General features: G+C 34.4%; 1 protein-coding gene across 11 annotated transcripts in view; it reads right to left on the reverse strand.

The window, feature by feature from the left end:
• Positions 1 to 147: 147 nt before the first annotated feature.
• Positions 148 to 21781, reverse strand: part of LOC139760802 (sodium/calcium exchanger 2-like) — a 168588-nt gene continuing 146954 nt past the window's right edge. For all 11 annotated transcript variants that reach the window (XM_071684420.1, XM_071684421.1, XM_071684418.1 and 8 more), the window contains 7 exons: positions 20090 to 20283; positions 17932 to 18076; positions 16617 to 16795; positions 16032 to 16182; positions 13687 to 13865; positions 13054 to 13151; positions 148 to 10143 (listed from right to left, as the gene is read on the reverse strand). In XM_071684420.1, the coding sequence (XP_071540521.1) occupies positions 9999 to 10143; positions 13054 to 13151; positions 13687 to 13865; positions 16032 to 16182; positions 16617 to 16795; positions 17932 to 18076; positions 20090 to 20283 (1091 nt within the window). In that variant the 3' untranslated portion in view covers positions 148 to 9998. The remainder of the gene's footprint in view (positions 10144 to 13053; positions 13152 to 13686; positions 13866 to 16031; positions 16183 to 16616; positions 16796 to 17931; positions 18077 to 20089; positions 20284 to 21781) is intronic.

Consider the following 21781-nt stretch of genomic DNA (forward strand, 5'->3'; position numbering starts at 1 on the left):
TTGACTCCTGCCGCTCAAAGAAAGAGCTGTTCACAAAAAGAGGCTTCTTGATCCCGGAATACACATAAAACATTTTAATTTTCTTAATACTTTTCATATTGTTACTACAACTATCAACCAAGTAAATTCTTTTCAATAAAATATCAGTAACAAATATTATGTTTTATTTGGCAAGAATAGCACATTGAATTAAGTTGAAAAGTCAGAGGCTGAGGTGATTGCCAATTTATCAAATGAATTTTCTGAAATATGCTTTGATGCAGTAAAGAACAGTCATAATATGAAATATGCTTTGATGCAGTAAGGAACAGCCATAGTTCTTTATATGAACACCTGCTTCTCCATTTTATACTATCAACTACACTTTGAATGATGAAAGGTTATGTTTTATGTAATTATAACTTATTCCTAAAATATGAACTGTAATTACCACAAAAAATATCTGTATACATATTTCAGAAGTGTAGCAACTGTCACCATCATTCCCTGAATCTTTCAACTGATCCACCAGTTTTCAGAAAGCACATCAAGACTGAAGAAGGACCTCATATTAGCTAACAAGATGTAACCGAGATCTATGCAATAATAAAAAAAATCATTCTATCACAATATACATTTACAATTTCCATGTGAATCCAAAAATGTGGCATGCACTAAACTTCCATAGAGATGTGGATAGCATTCAATCACACTTACAAGAGAAGTAGAAAGTTTGAAAAATCCAAACTATCTTTACATAAGACAATACTGTACTACAATTACTTATCAAATCAATTACAAAGCTCACTCACAGTTCATCTAAATGGGTAATTTTCCCCATAAATTAGTAAAATACTTGATGATCTATGTCATGAATATATATGATACTGACAACTTGTCACAACATTGCACTAAAAATAAAAGGCTGTTAACCAATTAAAATCTTTCTAATAAAGTTAACATACATTCAATATTAGACAAACATGAATCCAAAACATTCTAGATCTTAATCTGTCCAACTGTTGAGTATGACCTCCTCCTCTGGTTACTACTTAAAAACATTTGGAATAATGTATAACAAATTGAACTGGCTTAAAATAGATTTTACTATATATTTCAAGTTCTCATAAAAGAGATGTTTTGAAATCATCTAGAAAATCATGCACATGGATTTCACAGCATCTATACATGCACAAAATTATCAGACTACAGTAATTTTATAAAAGTATATTTCCAAATTCTTAATTTCTATTTCAAATGGTTACTTGGAATGGTACAAGGAACTGAAGCAACTACAAATAATAATAAAAGAGAACATGATCTATACAAAGAATTAGGAACCATTTCATAGAGATGGACTACATTTAGCTATTTCTGTGATGTCTGTGAATTTCAATAAGCAGATGATTTGAGGTTATGTAAAAAAATATATGCAAACTGTTTTTAAAGCATAGGAATGCTTGTATGGAGAAAAACAGTAGAACTTTCTATCATAGGGACTTTAAATTGTTCATTTTTCTATCATAAATTATTATCTGTGATGGTAAAAGAAACTTAATGAAATGTCTGTACCTGTAATAAGTATATTTCAGTTACAGCAAGGAAATCCCTTATGATCCTGAAAGACCTTCTTAATGAAAATATTACACAATTTGCTAAATTTCAATTAAGGCACATATATACACCATAAATTTGCCCTGTACATCCAGCTTTTACAAGTGCCAAATACTTAATATGAATGGAAGTATCCACACCTTAGCAACTACTTTAAATTTTGGAATAGGATTCATTTGAGCTATCTGGTTTAGAAAATCTCAAGTATTAACAGCATGGATTGCTTCTATCAAGCTGAAAGTAACAAATACTCATGTCTACCAGAGGAAGTGCATATCTACTATTACAGAAACAATGTGCCCTACAGTACCTAAAAGATAAGATAGTAGGAAAATTCCTTTACCTGGTGGTTGTTTAAAATGCTATCTAGTTAAGATCATATAAAAGCTCCCCATGATTAAAACATCAAGAAGAGACTTCGCTACAAAAGTACTATACTAGATATTCAATACTTCATACCCAAAACAACACACAAGGTCAAAATGCAGTAAGTCAACAACAACAAGTCACTGCAAATGTGAAAAAATTAAGACGAAAAATTTAAGAAAACAATAAACCAAACTAAAAGATCAATACTGTGTTAAAGCAAGCTCCATAATGATTCTTCATACCAAAGAAAAAATCAGTAACAAATATAAATTATATGTGTACAGGGTGAGAGTTTATGCACAGACTAACATAAATGGAGAGACATACCATAGTAAGATAAGTAACAAATTACATTAATGGCAGTATTTACAAAGGTATAAATACATATATATACTATCCTTATGTGAATTTATAGTTTAATGTCTGCTGAATAAAGTAAAGCTTTGAAGGATGGTCATGACTAAAAACAGATAATGCATTGTAACGAATAAACTTCACAAGTTGCACAATAAAAATTCTTGTTAAATTTCACGAAATTCAGGGTCAGGATCTCAATCTCATGAAGCTTACATTAGAACTATAAATTTTAAAGTTCAACCTGTTAATCAGCAACTTCTTACACTAATTACCGAAGTGAAAATACATTTGGAAGCCTCCAGTATACAAAGAGGTTAGAAAATCCAAGATCTTAATATGACAGAGCAAATGGTTCATTTCACATGACAAAAAGTAGTCTGCCACCTACAGTAGACAAAGCTGAAACCTCATTCATAAACCATCAATGCATCAATTCCAGTACCAATACAACCAACTCAAAGCTTTACGCAAAAATGCATCGAAGGAATCTACCATCCTGCTGTGAATGTAGGAAAAGGTGTGTAGGATACAGGGAGTCTGAAACTAAAGTACTATAATTTTGATGTTACAAGATGCATGCAAATAAAGTGAACTGTACCTCTTTCTGAATTCCTTTGCAAAATATAAATCATGGGCAGTCTTATCCCTTTCAAATGTTGGCAGCATGATGAATAAATCCTTTTGGCATATATTATGATGCACCTCTATATAATCTAACTCCAAAAATCTGCAAGCTCTGAAACCTGTGAAGAATCTCTTTATTTATAAAGTGTAGTATCTAAAAATAATGCATATCAATGACTTAAATGAACAGCTTTTTAGTGAATATGATTACATGATTTTGTAACTTCACTACATGAGAACTACTCCCAAATCATTCATACAATTCTGAAGTCTTTTATTCAAAAATTATTGGCAAATCAAACCTCTCTGAATCAAATATAGCCATACCCATCTCCTTCTGAAATTTTATTCTTGTGCAACTCCAAACATTCCTCCATAGTGTCATCTATTTCAGGCACGGGCTCCCATACTTTTTGTTTGTCTCATTATCAGTTTTCTTCTTTTTACTTTCAGCACACTCTTATACACTGCTGGTCATCCTTAAAATATTCACATTAAGTGTATGAGATTTCTCCCACTGAGACAGTATGGTACTGCTGATGACATTATAGGACATCAATATCAGACTACTCATGAGTATAAATAGTATGGGGAAGTGGAAAGAAGTTAGAACTATTTTCATCAAAAGTGTTATAAGTTTAAAAACAAAGCTGTTTAAGTAGGAAAAATATCTTAAATCACTTTCCATATCATCAAACGGAATTACAGAATTCACTTTATGAGCTTACAGTATATTTCATAAAACTATGGTTTTACACACATATGTTAACCCTCAGTAATAAATAAGAAAAAAAAAGTAGGAGAAATGGTTCAATATTCAACTTCACATATTTCCATCCTAATGATTCAGAACAGAGCTTTGTACATGGACAAAATATTTTTTTGATTAGTTACCTTCTTGATTATTCATTAACATTCATCAAAATAACCTATTACAAACTGAAGGAAGATAAGTCAAAACAAAAGTTTCATAGTACTGGGGAAAAGGCATAAAAGATTAAGTACAGTTGATCACTTTTTCTCCAGACACCTAATAAAAACAAACGGGATAAAGCGAACTGGAACAATGTGGTATACTGGGGTCGATGTTCTGTCAATGGACTGAACCAGAGCATGTGAAGAGTATGGGAAAAACCATGTCAAGTTTCTGTGGACCTGGTTGTAGATAGAGTCGTGGTTTCACTGCACTGCTCATGACAGCTAGAGAATGGATGTGAGCAGACGTGGCCTTTCTTTGTCTGTTCATGGCACTATCTCATTAACACGGGAAATGGCAATCAAGTATGAAAAAACCTAATTGTGTGTTCATGGTACTACCTCATTAATGCAAGAAATGACAAGTATGAAAAAGTGAGTAAACTATCATTAACCAACGTCCATCACCATCTTGAAGGTTAAATGACGCAACACAAGGACCATGTGAGATCACATCTTTTGTTTTTCTCTTTATTATATCAAAGTCAGAATGAAACGCTAATTCCTGAAATATTTTGAAGGCTTGTTATTTGATCTATCTATATCTCTGATGTCTCTTCCCTTCATAAAGGGGGTGGCGATGGCAAGAGAGTCTCCATAACTGGTGAACTCCAGTGCTGTTTCTCAGATTAGATCTCATCATCTAAACTGAGGTATGAGTTCTTGTTGTTAGTAAAACGTTTACCAGACATTACTGTTGACTATAGGAATACTGTCATACAGGTTAGAATAAAGTTGTAGGAACACAGTCATAATGGATAAACTAAATTCATATATCTTTTGTGGTGTTTATCTTTTGAATTTTCAATCATTTCATAAGAAAGAAGAGGAAAAGAAAACTGAAAATATATGAAAAGGCAAAGATATTATCATACACTGCACAGATTAAACAATGCTGTCAGCCTCCAAGAATGCCCACTCACATGATACTGATTTTCATTCTCTAAACTAAATGTGACATGAAAAAAATGACAAACATGTACCAGAAAAAAAATGACAAACATGTAACACTATTTGCGAATTAAAAATGGACATTCAGAGTATCACATCTATGTAACAAAAGGCATAAAACCAAACATTCTACAAACCAAACATATTATACTGTGCCTTGGAAAAAAAAAAGTATTATCCAGTATAATACACATATCAAAAGATCCTCAAATATTTTAATCAAATGTGACATAATTATATCTGGCACACACAGTTAAATTGAGATACTTCATATTGAATACATCTATATAATTAACCTCCAAGCTAACAAAAAAAAATTTATATTAGAATGATATTCCATGATTTGTTTTGCCAACTAGTAATCTTCAATATTAAACTTATAGTAGCATATTTCAAATACTGAAATGAAAAAACAGCAGGTACATCAGCTAAATATCATTCAAAGCTACAGCTTTATACTACTAAATTTCTACTGAAATATCTGTTAAAGCTGAATTTTATCTATAGGTCCAGAAAAACCTAGTTTTACTAAACTAATGTCAATGAGCATCTTATTTTGTTATATCCATAGTCTTCTATACCATTAATAGCTGAAATTTCACCTAGCAGTTGAATGAGATTCTTTCACAGAGGAAATATGAACAAAATACATCAATTTGTACATAATGAAATGCACACCAATACAGGAATATGAACCACACTCATGACTAGACCATACAATTTTGACTACTACATGTGACAGATAGTGAATGAATATTTACCAATCAATATCACTGTTTAAGTTGGGCTTGACTTACACTTTGCATATATCAAAGCACCCCCTACCAAATGTATATCCTTTAAACTGCCTATGAGTTTCCAGCCTTAGTGAGAAAATAGAAACTTGTTTAAGGTACTATATGATACAGGAGCTTATGGAAATCTTTAATAAAATACCTTATTCAAACAGCAATATGTGCAAGGATTTCAATGAGGGACATGCAAATCTTAGCTTCACATGCAAAGTAATGGGGACGTAACCTTATGAAATTACATTTTAAAATGAGGAACCTAAATACCTATTTTTGCGGACCTGAGATGAACTTGAGTCTTCGGTGATTTAAACCAAAGGATACAACAGCAAGAATGGGGAAATTAATAACTCAGGACTTAAGTATGTGAACAAGGAAAAAATATCACTTGAAAGATTAATGCATTGCAAAGTAATTCATGAAATTTCAACATTCATCAACAAAATATTAAGATATGAGGAATTCAAATATAAAAGCAATCACAGTAGTATAATACATCAGAAAATTAATCTTTGAAAATCCAAGGTAATATAGAAATTAGTATGAGTGTACATTACAGACCAAAATTCAAGTTGTAGAACTATAATCCAATTGCTATGCCGAAGCTCCATCATTTTAGAATATGAATGAGAACAGATATTTCTTAACAGTTAGGGTAGTTCCTAGACTCATGTTAAATGAAAAAGAACACTAAAACAAAAAATTCATTTTAACAAAGATTCATGACAAAATTCCTAACAACATTTAGTTCATCATAAATTAATACCGCAAGTATTATTAGATTCTTGTGACAAAGTTTCAGAAAAAATATATCAAAAACACCGGGGTAAATGAAATCCTGGGAATGCACTTCTAGTGAACTGGCATAGAAATACACCAGCAATCACTAATCTTTATATATATATATATATATTCTTTTTTTTTTCTTTTTTCAAACTATTCGCCATTTCCCGCATTAGCGAGGTAGCGTTAAGAACAGAGGACTGGGCCTTTGAGGGAATACCCTCACCTGGCCCAAATCTCTGTTCCTTCTTTTGGAAAATTAAAAAAAAACGAGAGGGGAGGATTTCCAGCCCCCCGCTCCCTCCCCTTTTAGTCCCCTTCTACAACATATATATATATATATATATATATATATATATATATATATATATATATATATATATATATTTATTTTTCATTTATTTTGCTTTGTCGCTGTCTCCCACGTTAGCGAGGTAGCTAAATTCCAATAACTTTCCCTCATTTTTTTTGTTAATCAGTCTGATTTTTTTAAGTGTTTTTCTAACCATACTGCTTCTGGCACCAGTATGACTCAGATTCAGCTTGTTTTACAATATCTAGAATGGTTTCCTTTTGAATACAATAAAACACACCAATATGTTATCCCATCAATAGCCCTCACAAGTCAAGTAAAGAAATTTCTTTCAATATATACAAGGAATTTACAAGATTTTATTACATAACCCCAGGACCCTTTTTATTGAGTTCCTGCAGCTTCAAGGCTGTGCTACAATCAGTAGCAGGTAAAGGATGGACTCCTTTGGAACAAGAAGTTCTTCAACAAGATTGTTCTCTTTTTGTCCACTGATGATGATGCAACATCGCTGAAGGTGACTTTTTGCTCCAGGTGTAACCACAAACAGACAGAGTCCAGCAACAACTGGAATTTACATATCAATATTCATACAGCCATCCCCTGTATAGTGACAACTCACAAAGTGAAATTTCACATTTGCAACAGATTAGGATAAGGAACAAAATTTGTATGATGTTCTGTGTCCCCTTGTACTAGTTGTGAGAGATTAGAAAAAATACAGTTGTATACTTTTTTATTTTTCAATGTCTGAAACATTTTTCCCAGTAACACTTTTCATGCTATAAACATCAATCCACTTTTACATAGCAGGGTGCTATTAATGTCAACCTACAAACTTAATTTCCCACGACAAGTTGAAATCTGTGCACAATGTAGGCTTTGTTGGCTGGGCTAAGATGGCAACCCTATTGGAGCTGCCTGAAGGCTCTAGCAACCTGCTAGTGACAATGTTGGACAGGCATGCACCTTTCCTAGGGCTATGGTAGAAACAACTGCCAATAACTTTCAATGGTAGATGATTTGCCCTTTTTAAAGGGTATCATATATTTTTAAAGAGACTCCTGGCATTCTTCTGAATCTGTCATACTTTTAAAGAGACTCCTGGCATTCTTCTGAATCTGTCATACTTTTAAAGGAATGCTCCTTTGGTCTTTAATCAAAATACTTGTTAGGTTTTCAATTTTCTTCATTACCAAAGTATGTAAATGCTGCAACCTCACTGCTGTTAAAGGCATTACAATTTGAAAACTTGCATTCATTTTGTCTTTATATTTCCTTTTAGCAAGCACATTAGTATCAACCTGCTCATGCATATCAATTTCACTTCTAATTTAACAGAGTTAGCATCAAGAGACTATTGAAAGGTTTTTCTTGCCGAGGCATGATTGGGGTTTTAAATTCATGACAATATTTAGTAATAAACCACAATTACTTTAAAACAGCTGTTCTAGCTATCTATATCTCTGTCACCTGTTTCCTTTGAGAACTTCCTTAAGGGGGCAGCCCCAGAAAAAGAGTACCCATAAATGTAACTGTTGAATTCCAGTGCTGAAATTACACAAAATAATTTAAGAACTGTTTTGCACATAGCATGAAAACTTCAATAATACTGATGCAAACAGTAAATTTCAATCATTTTAATGCAAACCTTAAACTTCCACAATTAAACAGATCATTGTATTACCATTAAATAAACCTTTTAGATATTAACTTTTAAATTTCAAAAATTAATGGAAGCTTAGAGCCAATCATTCTTAAGCAAACTTTAAACTTTGTCAATAGCTAGGCTTATCCTGTGTTATGTCATGCTGATAATTCCACAGCTATTAAACTTAACTCTATTTTTATGCTTTATGACTATATTAATGATAGGGGCATACATTAATCATCATTGGTTTCATCTATTCTTTTTATGATTTATGGTCTATTTTATCATGTGCTTATATCAAGAAATACGCCTCAAAGATGTCACTATGTCTGTACATATTCCCATCATGCTTTCATTTTTTGCTTATTTCGTATGCTATGGGCTTTTAAGTCATCACACCAGATGCCAGATGCAGCCTGGGGAGAGAGATCTATATTCACAGGCATCATCTCTTGGACTCTGCTGTCATACAACTTTTTGATCTTTTGTACACTGCCAACACTTGCAATTTCATTACTTCCCTTGTCTCATCCATTCACTACTCAACATTTTTGACATCTGATAACTTTTTTCCAACAAGGTCCTTCCTAAGTTTCTTTTTGTGCTTGCAGATATTTCATGCAGCTACAGGAAACTTCAAGAAGGGACAAAGAGGAATGTCACACAACTCACGGGTGGGCCGTTTTGATAACTCTTTCTTTCCCTACACCTTGAAACTTTGGAAATCTCTACCCTCTCATGTCTTTCCTAATATCTATGACCTGGCACATTTTAAAACACAGAGCTTTCACTTCCTACAAAATTCGTAAATACTTTCCCATATCGTCTTTTTCCCTTTCATAATCCTTTCTACATTTCAATTGATGCTCAGCCTCAATGTGGACTTTTGTCAATGACTGGGAAAAAAAAGGCAAACTCTACCTTCTTGTAACCGTCACTCTAACTAATCTAACTCCACCACCACCTCAAGCCCCTATCATCACATTTTCTGAAAAGTTTTCTTAAAATATTGTCAAAATCTGATTCAAGTTTGTGGTAAGCAGCTCTTACATTAAGTTGTTGCATGGATATTCTATGCTTAAGAGTTATTCACAGTAAATGTATAGTGCTCAGGAATGTAATCATCCCTTGCATAACAGGTATCAGTTGCTGGTACAACATCATAGCATTTCACATAGTAACGGACTTTTCAGGAACATTACCCTGTCGCTATATGGGGATAGCTGTAGTGAAAACATGGGAAGGCATTTTCTTATCCTTAACACAAAAGTCTAAAATACCATGAAAAGTCATAGCTTTTGGTAACAGATGCATCATACGAAAAATAAATAAATCTGGACAATAATCATAAATCATCTTTCACATGCCAGCATCCGCTTTATGTACTATCAAAGAAAGTTAATTCTTCATTAAACTGAAAATACTAACATCATAATATTAAGTTTGTGAAGGGATTTTCTCCTACATATACATCTACTATACACCTGAATAAAAGAAAATGCCTTGTTATTTGCAGAAAACTATTGCTGACTCTTCTTTTCTGTTATTTTTTTCTCTAAATCACAAACTTTTAGATCACAAATATAACACATTATTTCACCTTACCAAAGTGCCCATAAGCTTGGAATGAAGCACACAGCACATATATGAGCCATAAACAAATCATTGCAAAGCCAGATATATATTTTGGAATCGTTGGGCCACCCAGTTCTGCTTTTCCAAACACACCAAAGACTCTGAAAAATAATTAGAAATGTTTTTGATTTCTGCGCCTTCTATTAGCCTAGGATGAGTTAGCTAACAACTTCAGTGTTCAAAATTCCCATCATTGAAACAGTATCACAAAATATACAGTCATCTTACCACAGTCAACTATAATAGTGACCACTAACAACAAACAGATAACAGCAAATATCAGCATATATATATCAGCATATATATATGCATATATATATATATTATCCCTGGGGATAGGGGAGAAAGAATACTTCCCACGTATTCCCTGCGTGTCGTAGAAGGCGACTAAAAGGGGAGGGAGCGGGGGGCTGGAAATCCTCCCCTCTCACTTTTTTTTTTTTAATTTTCCAAAAGAGAAGGGGAACAGAGAAGGGGCCCAGGTGAGGATATTCCCTCAAGGGCCCAGTCCTCTGTTCTCAACGCTACCTCGCTAATGCGGGAAATGGCGAATAGTATGAAAGAAAAAAGAAATATATATATATATATATATATATATATATATATATATATATATATATATATATATATGAGTCAATTGTTGTTCGCTGATGATACAGCGCTGGTGGCTGATTCATGTGAGAAACTGCAGAAGCTGGTGACTGAGTTTGGTAAAGTGTGTGGAAGAAGAAAGTTGAGAGTAAATGTGAATAAGAGCAAGGTTATTAGGTACAGTAGGGGTGAGGGTCAAGTCAATTGGGAGGTGAGTTTGAATGGAGAAAAACTGGAGGAAGTGAAGTGTTTTAGATATCTGGGAGTGGATCTGTCAGCGGATGGAACCATGGAAGCGGAAGTGGATCATAGGGTGGGGGAGGGGGCGAAAATTTTGGGAGCCTTGAAAAATGTGTGGAAGTCGAGAACATTATCTCGGAAAGCAAAAATGGGTATGTTTGAGGGAATAGTGGTTCCAACAATGCTGTATGGTTGCGAGGCGTGGGCTATGGATAGAGATGTGCGCAGGAGGATGGATGCGCTGGAAATGAGATGTTTGAGGACAATGTGTGGTGTGAGGTGGTTTGATCGAGTAAGTAACGTGAGGGTAAGGGAGATGTGTGGAAATAAAAAGAGCGTGGTCGAGAGAGCAGAAGAGGGTGTTTTGAAATGGTTTGGGCACATGGAGAGAATGAGTGAGGAGAGATTGACCAAGAGGATATATGTGTCGGAGGTGGAGGGAACGAGGAGAAGAGGGAGACCAAATTGGAGGTGGAAAGATGGAGTGAAAAAGATTTTGTGTGATCGGGGCCTGAACATGCAGGAGGGTGAAAGGAGGGCAAGAAATAGAGTGAATTGGAGTCATGTGGTATACAGGGGTTGACGTGCTGTCAGTGGATTGAAGCAAGGCATGTGAAGCGTCTGGGGTAAACCATGGAAAGCTGTGTAGGTATGTATATTTGCGTGTGTGGACGTGTGTATGTACATGTGTATGGGGGGGGGGTTGGGCCATTTCTTTCGTCTGTTTCCTTGCGCTACCTCGCAAGCGCGGGAGACAGCGACAAAGTATAAAAAAAAAAAAAAAAAAAAAAAAAAAAAAAAAAAAATATATATATATATATATATATATATATATATATATATATATATCTTTTCTTTCTTTCATACTATTCGCCATTTCCCGCATTAGCGAGGTAGCGTTAAGAACAGAGGACTGGGCCTTTGAGGGAATATCCTCATCTGGCCCCCTTCTCTGTTCCCTCTTTGGGAAAAAAAAAAAAAAACAAGAGGGGAGGATTTCCAGCCCCCCGCTCCCTTCCCTTTTAGTCGCCTTCTACGACACACAGGGAATACGTGGGAAGTATTCTTTCTCCCCTATCCCCAGGGATAATATATATATATATATATATATATATATATTCTTTCTTTCATACTATTCGCCATTTCCCGCGTTAGCAAGGTAGCGTTAAGAACAGAGGACTGGGCCTCTGAGAGAATATCCTCACCTGGCCTCGTTCTCTGTTCCTTCTTTTGGAAAAATTAAAAAAAAAAATATATATATATTTTTTTTTTTTTTTTTCCCAAAAGAAGGAACAGAGTGGGGCCAGGTGAGGATATTCCAAAAAAGGCCCAGTCCTCTGTTCTTAACGCTACCTCGCTAACGCGGGAAATGGCGAATAGTTTAAAAGAAAGAAAAGAATATATATATGTGTATGTGGGTAGGTTGGGCCATTCTTTCGTCTCTGTTTCCTTGCGCTTCCTCGCTAATGTGGGAGACAGCGACAAAGTATAATAAATAAATAAAATATATATATCTTTTTTTATTTTTGTATTTTTTTTCATACATATTTGCCATTTCCTGCATTAGCAAGGTAGCATTAAGAACAGAGGACTGTGAATGGATCATATTACAGAGACAAGGGTATTAATGATTCTCTTATCACAACAACCATGGCATTAAATGTTTGCAATAGTTGATGGTTTCTGAACAGATTCTAACCATGCATATCATGCAATATTGTAACTGCTTAATCACTCATATTTTCTTCCTCTATTACCAAGAAATGTCACAATTTTACTCAGTATACACCAGCTGTCATTTTTATTCACCAATCAAAATGAAACTGTGTCTTGTGATCAATTCAAAAGAATACGATTGCCAGATCCTTTTAATGAACAGCTGTCCTCTGCTAATGTTCATGCCTTGACTGATAAATAACATAATGAGAGGATCATAATTCATGTTTTCCTGCAGTTTGTGCAAGAAACCTACCAAAGCTTTTAGGTAAGATTTTAGTGCTGAAGTTGTCAAAATGATTCTACACAATGGCTAGGGTGTTTGAAGATAATGCAAAGACCATTTCATTTTAAATGCAGGAAAATGAAAATTTAAACAGCTTCGAAGATCACTATATGCTACCCGCACTCTTACATCCAAATAAATTTGAATGACACAACAATCCTCTCAAGACTGAACTTACCTTCTACACATAAGAAGGCCAATGGTCACAACACAGAGCCCAGTGAAAAGCCCCACACTAAATCCAAGACTGCCTGCCTTAACCACAAAGGGAGTGCCCTGAAACAGTGGGCAATTATGAACATTAAAACATCAAACAAAAGAGACAAGATAAAAACTTATAAGAAAATTAATAAATAAGGATGACTACAGACTCATACCTAAAAATTTAAAAAAGAAATTAACTTCAACTTCTAATAAAGTAATAAGGCACTTACCAATTTTGTCTGCATTCCTCTATGTGCTCATCAATCAAAAAAGGAAACAACCATTTTGAACTGACTATTTTTCTGATGTGTGGCTGTCTAAACTGTATGTGAGGCCTGGCCCTCCATTAAACTTTAGAAACTTTCCAAAGGTGGGAGGAAAGAATGGATTGTATAAGGATATGTGGCCAACCACTGCATCTATGATAGTGGGAATACTGCTTTCTCAAATACAATCATCTTAAGTAATATCATAAGGGCTTCTCAAAAAAACCTGAAATACTAGCAAAAGGTGCAGTTACAACAGGTGAGAAATATAATATTCGATACACATTTTATTATCAAAAAAAATATAATGATCTACATTTACATACATAGCTTTGCCTTACCTTAACGGCATGGTATATGGATGCAATAAGCCATGGGAGACCAAGACCAAGGAATACATTAACAGAGTTACTGCCTGTTACATTGCCCACAGCATTGTCAGCAAATTTCTCTTGAACTGCAGCAGTCTTGGATGCAAAAGTGTCAGGAAGTGAGGTTCCAAGAGCCACAAAAGTAATTGCTGCAAGAATTAGCAAGAATCAAATTCATATTTGTAAAACAACTGAGAGAAAATTGAAGACATTCTTATTCCAATTTATATTTTTGTCTCCCACTTCTCTTCCTGCAACAATTTCAAATGACACCAAACAGTATGATCAGTAAGGTGAAGTAACAAATGTCTATCTGAAAAATAAAATCCGTAAATAGCTGATAAAGTAACTGTAACTGGTGATTTGAATAGTGTAATAGATGAAAGTATATTAATTCTTATAAACTGTCTAACAATGGAGTGGAATCTCCTAGTCACAAATGGAATGCTGTTAAACTTGGTGGGAAGAACAATAAAAAACTAATATACAGGAAAAAAACCAGGTCAGGAAGTTACAACCATGATTATATCCATTTCTTATCCATGAGAAGGCAAGAAGACCACTTATAGTGACAGGAATGTGAAAAATCAAGAGCAAAACAAGCAAATTATTAGTTAATGTTGGTTAGCTACACCAAGAATGACTATAACCCCATCATATGCATACTCCCATCCCCACCCAAGCACGCCTGCAACTAGCAATCATCTGTATTCAGAAAGAAAAAATAAAGTAAGCAAAGGGAATACAGATGCCCTTAATCAATATGAGATTTTCAGTCTACTAGTAAACACATCCACAACTGTAGGCATCTATCATCATGGACTATGCTGGGAAGACAGTATATCACTTAAAATCCCACAATCATAACCGTATGATCAGAAGGGCAACTTGAGCAATGTTTATCATCTACTGGGTGGTTCAAAAGTCTTTAACAATCTTGTTGAAAAAATAATGATAAGAGATTGATAATGGATGTACAAGGATGTATGATGGTAAAAACACTTTGTATCCATGGGAAATCCATTACAATGGTCATTTTGGGTAAGGTCAGTCTATGTGAAGCTGTGCAAATTGTTGGTGTAGGATTAATCTTAATGACATTTCATTCCAGTTTTATCCTGAGAAGTTCACTGATGACCACATTATTCATCAAACAGAACCTTATCTTTTGAATTCATTGACCAACTCATGACCTGATTTGATTAGATTTGTACAGCTGTAGGCCTTGGTTTATGAAATCTTATTTTGAACTGTTTTCTGATTGTTTCATTCTTTTCCCACAGATATAAATAATTACCACCAGCATACATTCATGTGCATCCATGATCATTCAGGGTCTGTAAAGAACATTTATACATTATTAACTTTCAACAAAACGGATAGGGACTTTTGGACCACCTTGAATGTGGATAAACTGTTCATGTCAATGTGAGACACTGGTGAAAATATAAACAGCATATCATAGCATAAGTATAACATGCAGTACCTATCAACATCTGACTCTCAGACAATGCAGAACAAAAAGCTGGAAATAATATAAACACATATACCTAGTTACTCTACAGTGCTCTTATGCAGGCTATCAAACTGTTCTTCAGACCGAATTTACAAACACTTTGGCACTCAGGCAGCAATGTGATCTGTCATAAACTTGAGACTTTCACAACTAACCCTAACTATGGCCAACTATCTTAGCTCCCACTATCCACTCCATCAATAGCTATGATACTTGCCGAAAAGATCAGTTGCTGCATCTCAAATGCTTGGATATAGTGCTGAAAGAGGTTACTATTTCAAGTGTAATGCCACTTCTTAACAGCAAGCTGCAGGCACTTCATTCTAAAAATTCCATATCTTATGGCTACTTGTGTTCACTAATGACATCCTCTTTTATACATAGTGAAAAAAGTAAATTGTCTTAAATCTAGTGCATGCAAATCTTTTAAGGGCTACAGTCCTAAGGCCTTAGAAATAAGCATTTACTGTTATTTCAATTGATAAGGAAAAGGAAAAACTATCACATCTGACCCATTTTGCTCTTGAGTTATACCTCCGACTAACCATCTGTAAATTTCTTTCTCACAGGGAAGTATACACATCCTTCACAATTTTCCTGAAAAAGCTCTTTCTGCAATGAGCTTTCCTGATTTACATGCTTCCAAATATGTTTATGTATACATCATGATATTTCCAAACCTACCTTGTCATTTAAAGTTAAGAGAAAAGTCTTTATCTCAAGAGCTGATTGGTGTAACATGAGTTTCTGGTGCTTCATTTAGGTCATAATCCCCTTCAAAATTTGTAACAAAACTTACCAGTAACAGAGTCCTCAAGTCCTACAAGACACCCAAAAATGGAAGCCAAGTCTCCAATGATGGCAGTTAAAACACCAATAGCTCCAAGAGAAACGAAGAAACACAACCAACCACCAAGGATGCTAGGAGGCGGGACTAGTGAGAAGATTATCTGTGGAAAAACAGTCGTTGTATGCATACTCTAAACTCTAAGTGCAGTTTACAACATATTATCCATCAATTATGCATAATGCTTAAATAAGAGAATCCACATTTATGCTAATTCATCTAAAATAAGATAAAGAAAGGTCCTATATTAATTGTCAAACATTAAATTTGTATCCATATATAATCTACATAACAAATGTAGGGGGACATACATAGCTATCTCTGTCTTCCAGAACTAACAGCCTTATAAGATGAAAAAGGGAAATATTTTCTTTCATCTTCCTCTTTCATTAACAACATTAAGCTTTTTTTCATAAGATTTGAACACATTCTTCAACTCTTTGTTAAAATGAAATCAATTAACATCGCTCAAGGTGCTGAAGACTGAAATGAATAAAACTGAAAGTATAAGAATATCACAAATGAAGTTTTTCATACCTTCCATCCAAAGGTAAGGAAATGCAAGACATAATCCATTCCAGTGGCATTTTCTATATCTCCACCATTGACATTGAGGGCGTCCTTAATCTGACTTACATATGTATCATGGTGCACTTGCAGTGCATCAAGATTGGCATTTGTCATCATCATCATGTTGCTCAAAACATTGTTAAAATCTGAAAAAAAAGACAATGCAAATAAAAACAATGATAACTGTACCTTCTAAGTTTTTTTATCATTTGGTATACAGAAATCTTATAATTACAGAAAATATATCTTAATGAAAGGTCAGACCCTTAAACAGTGCTAAGAACTTGGCACCAAAGGGATGGTGTACGAAAAAGAAAGTAAAAAAGTATCATGATGTTAAAAGATGGGCATTATAAACAAAAAAAAGATACCACCAAAGGTGTAAAGTGTCCACCTGAATTCTTATCAGCATCACAAAAATAGTAGAATGAATGGCATTAAGGTAGGTCTGACAGCTGACATTACATCAAGGAAATATTTGAGCTCATAAAGACTGGAACAGCACGATGGAGTGAGAATTTATAAAGAAAATGAAGATAAGCATTGGATCACGATGTAAAGTGGAAGTATAAATAAAGAAGCAATAAAAGAATATAAGGCACCAAAAAGTGTTCAGAGAGGTTTACAAGGTTGGTTGATTTGAGTGTTGATTTGAATGGGCAGAGCCAAGAGGAAGTGAAAAGCTTCAGATACCTATGAATAGACACAGCAAAGGATAGAATCTGGGGGACTGAAGTGAATCATACAATGGGCGTGGAAGGACAAAATTCTTGGGTGTATGGAGAATCGTGTGGAAGGATAGGTTACTGTCTGTGAGGGGAATGATGGGCATATGTGATGGTAAAAGAGGCTCATTGGGAAGTATGTTCTAGGACCAGAATGAAAAAGAACAGAACAGAACAGAGTGGATGTGATTAAATGAGGCTGTTCTTTGTTCCTGGCACTACATTGCTAATGAGGTTAATGACAAACAAGTATGAAATAAAGGAGTAACAAAACAGAAAAATATAAGAGCTAAAAAATGATGGATGGAATTCTTAGTATGATTGTGTAGAAAGAGCGGTGCTGAAAACAGGATGAACGGGGTATATATTAGTAAAATAAAGAAGAGAAGGAAAAGAGAGAAGGCTTATGTGGGTTAAAGGGGTATTTGCATCTAAAAGTGTGTTGAGCTGTGCAAAAATATACTTGAAGGAGACTCTTCAGTAATCAATGTTACTGGAAGTGGGAGACAGCCTAATGGATATAAAAACAAACAGGATTCACTAAAGACATAACTCACCATCATCATTAGTAATTGTGACAGCAGTTCGGCTAATCTGTCCCAACTTGGCACCACCTTCTGGGTTATAAAGTTCTATCTCAAAATGCTCATCCTTCTCAGGAGTCATGTCATCAATGATGGGAATCTCAATATTTTGTTCAATCTATGTGGGTAAACCATGATGAGCATTAGCACCATTATCATATGAAAATATTAAGCAGAAAACCCTGCTGATTTAACTATGTCTAATTGAATTTTTCCTTTCATAACATCATTCAAAGATCCTATATCAAATGAACAGCTAAAAGATTATTCAAAATATAAAGTTAAAAAGTTATAAGGTATCCTGTGGTTTATCTGAGTGATAGGCAGCATACAACACACCAAAAATGAATCAAGGCTTCCTAACATGCTGGCTACTCCCTCCAATCATACACCTATATGAATTCAATACATCCTTTCAAACACCAATTACCTTGACCCTCTGTTAATTAACCCAAGCCCTAACTCAACCAAATCTAATATATCAAACACAACAGATGCAAGAGATGAATAATTAACAAGTAAAGCATGAGGTTTGGAGACTCCTTATCCTGTCCCTGCATTTGCAGGTTCTGGAGTTTTGGCTGACTTGGCACACAAAGATGATATTTAGCCAAACAATTACCGGACCCGAAAGATTTCCTTAACACTTGCTGAAAGTAGTAGCTGAGATTGTCAGAAAATTTATGAAAATCTCATTCCTATATTATTCCAAGGAAAACTGAACTACATTTGGAATGAAATTTAAACATTACAAAATATGTCTGTTATACAAATACTGGTCCTCTTTAATGATGGCCTTTCTAACTGATAAAAGCATAAAACTTTCATTTGCATTGATATCTTAATCTATTTTTTCTATGTACCTTTCTGAAGCAGCAGCATGACCTTCACATGAATTCAATCATTTTGGGAGCAATGTGAAATAACCAAATCATCTCTTGCCCTAATCTTAATGAACTATTTCTTTTAAAATGTCCTAAAGACCCATGGCATGCTTATACACATCCATTTATCTATGTATCTGATGCTTGTTCCCACCTGGAACTCCCTCAAGGAGGTGGCCACGGCAATTGAGTCTCCATTAACTAGTGAACTTGAGTGCCACTTTTTAGCCTGGAGTGTCTTACCCTTAACAGCCAGTGGAAGAAGGCAACTCTACCTCAGTGTTTTCAGAGGCTCCTACCTAATGCTCCTTCCTAATGTTCCTACCTACTACCTCTATACACATATGTACCAATCTAATGAAATGTGCTGCCCTCTGCAGTTTGATATAAACATAAGATTAGATGAGGTAGGTTAGTGAACAAACTTGGAGCATCATGCCTGTCCTAGTAGCATGAGGAGAAATAAACCCTTAATGTAACAGGTTACTAGGTTCTATTACCCCAACCAGGAGCAAAGATCTTTCTCACTACCAAGCTCATCAGATGAAATATGCTAAAAAGAAAAAGGAGCAAACCAGTTCACTCCAATGGGGGCCCCAAGACAGACAGACAGCTCATGCTTAAAAACACAACCAATCATTCAACGGACTATAGTAAACCAACCTTTAACCATAGGTATTTTGGGGTTTAAAATAAATGTTGAGAAATGATTTCCCATTACCATGATAAATAATTCATCTGAACTATCAGGACTTCCTACTCCACCATAATTCCTTGCTACAAACAGGTATAGGAAATGAGAGGGCTTATTTTGCTCTAATATGTAGAACTCTTATCCAGGAGTCTGTGAAAATGAGTTTCCTTTACCATACATAGTTTAGTTTTGGGCCTAGGCTACAAAGATATAGAGAGAAGACTTATGAGGATGAAAGGGAGAAGATCCTCGAATAAAAAGAGAAAGAAAATAGTGATGAAATGAGAGATAAGTGAAATTATGGCAAGACATGGATTAAAGATGATGAGGAGGTACAGAGGAATGAGGTAATAAGTAGATGAGGATAAAGGAAGAAGAGAAACTACCATGAAAAAGAAAGATACTCTAGATCCAGGAACAAAAACATGGTCAGGAATCACCTGCAAATTTTAGCCCAAATCTAGTAGGAAATATGATTCTAAATATTAGAGCATTTGATGCCATTCTAAATATGCAAAACCAGTTATTCATACAGACATCTAATATTCCTTACCTCAGTATGCTTGAAGATCAATATTCCTTCTCCTCCCTCAAAGTCACGACCAGAGACAGCACTCTTGTCAATAGTGCGCCATTTCACTGTAATTTCTCCATCAGCTCCATTCTTTCGAACCACAGGGATAACAGCATTGCCAATACTCTCTTTTACCAAGAAGCCTCGCTTTTGGAACATTACCATACCAGGCTCTTGAAGCAAAAATATAATTACGTGATACAAATAAAGCTTGAAAAGCTGTGAGATTATAAATTTTACTATTCCATAAGGATATTCTTTAGAAACAGTAGAAACAGCTGTTACAATAATAAGGAACTTCACTGGTTGCATACCATCTATAAGTCTCATACATATTTCTACTATCAAAATTCTATATTAGTAAATATCATATGGCTATGCTTAAATGTGTACATTCTAATCAACTTGGAACTAAAACTTCCTGTGAATGAGGTCCTTCTGTTTCATACATGAGTATAAAACCAGTAAATCAATAATATATTACAAGAAAAATAATGCTGTACTCGAAAGCCTAAAGCAAAATTAGAAAGATAACCATGATCATTTACATCAGTGAATACCTGAAAAAGAAAAACTGATTTTGAAGTCCAATGTATTTCCTTGCTTTTTTATTGATATATTTATCCATACTATATGTACAAATTACATAAGCCATGTATGTAATATATAAGATCTACTAATATAAATTCGATTTTGCCATGTATATAATATATAAGATCTACTAATATAAATCTGATTTTTCAGCTTTATCTATCAATGCCAAGCAAACTTACTATATATTACATGGGGGTGGATGTAACCTGTAGGTCTAACTAATTAATCATGGAATATCCTAAACAACCAAAATGATAAACCACAGTCATGCAAAAAAGAAAAGGGCAATAAAACTAAATTCTAACATTATTCCTATCTATCTGAACAAAAAGCTCACTGTAAGTTCTCTGAAGCAAACTGGACTATTGACACTGTGATGACTGGCATATATACACAATGTGCAGCGTATGGTATATGGGTCAGGCCTTGTCACTAAATGGATGCTTTTAAGCTTTTCTTTCAAACCTTTGTCCATTGTTATTAGAAGTGAAAAGCTCAAGGCTGTTACAATGTACCACAAAAGTCTGCCAAAGATGAATTGACATACTATCTGTAAAAAAAAAAAATCATAAGTAGCCTATCAATTTTGAAAACAATTATATGACACTAAGTTACGAGTACATTTGTGTCTACTTTGAACGTTTTAACAGAATGCTGTTCAACAAAAAGGCAGATATAATCCTTACATTTTCAAAAGATATTTCACTGGTTTCAAACAATGGATACATATAACCATAATGAAAATTTTATTTCTTAACCACAAATTCACTTTTAATCCTTCAGTATCATCATATACATCAATATCTGTTAGCATGTGAAATAAACTTCATATCATTATGATATATATGCAAAAAAGTAAACAAGCAGCCATATAGTCCATGCTTCAAATAAGCAATTCTGTCTTCATCTGATAATTTTCTCCTTAACACTATGAAGAAAAGAAATCTTGCTGAATATACTCAGAATTATATATGTACTACTGTATATCCATACTTGTGAAATGTGTACTAATAAGTCTGGAATAATGTATATCAATCTAACTTACTATAAATATGTAACATCCAACACATTACAGAT

This window comes from Panulirus ornatus, chromosome 38 (assembly GCF_036320965.1).
Source record: "Panulirus ornatus isolate Po-2019 chromosome 38, ASM3632096v1, whole genome shotgun sequence".
Classification (NCBI taxonomy): Eukaryota; Metazoa; Arthropoda; class Malacostraca; order Decapoda; family Palinuridae; genus Panulirus; species Panulirus ornatus.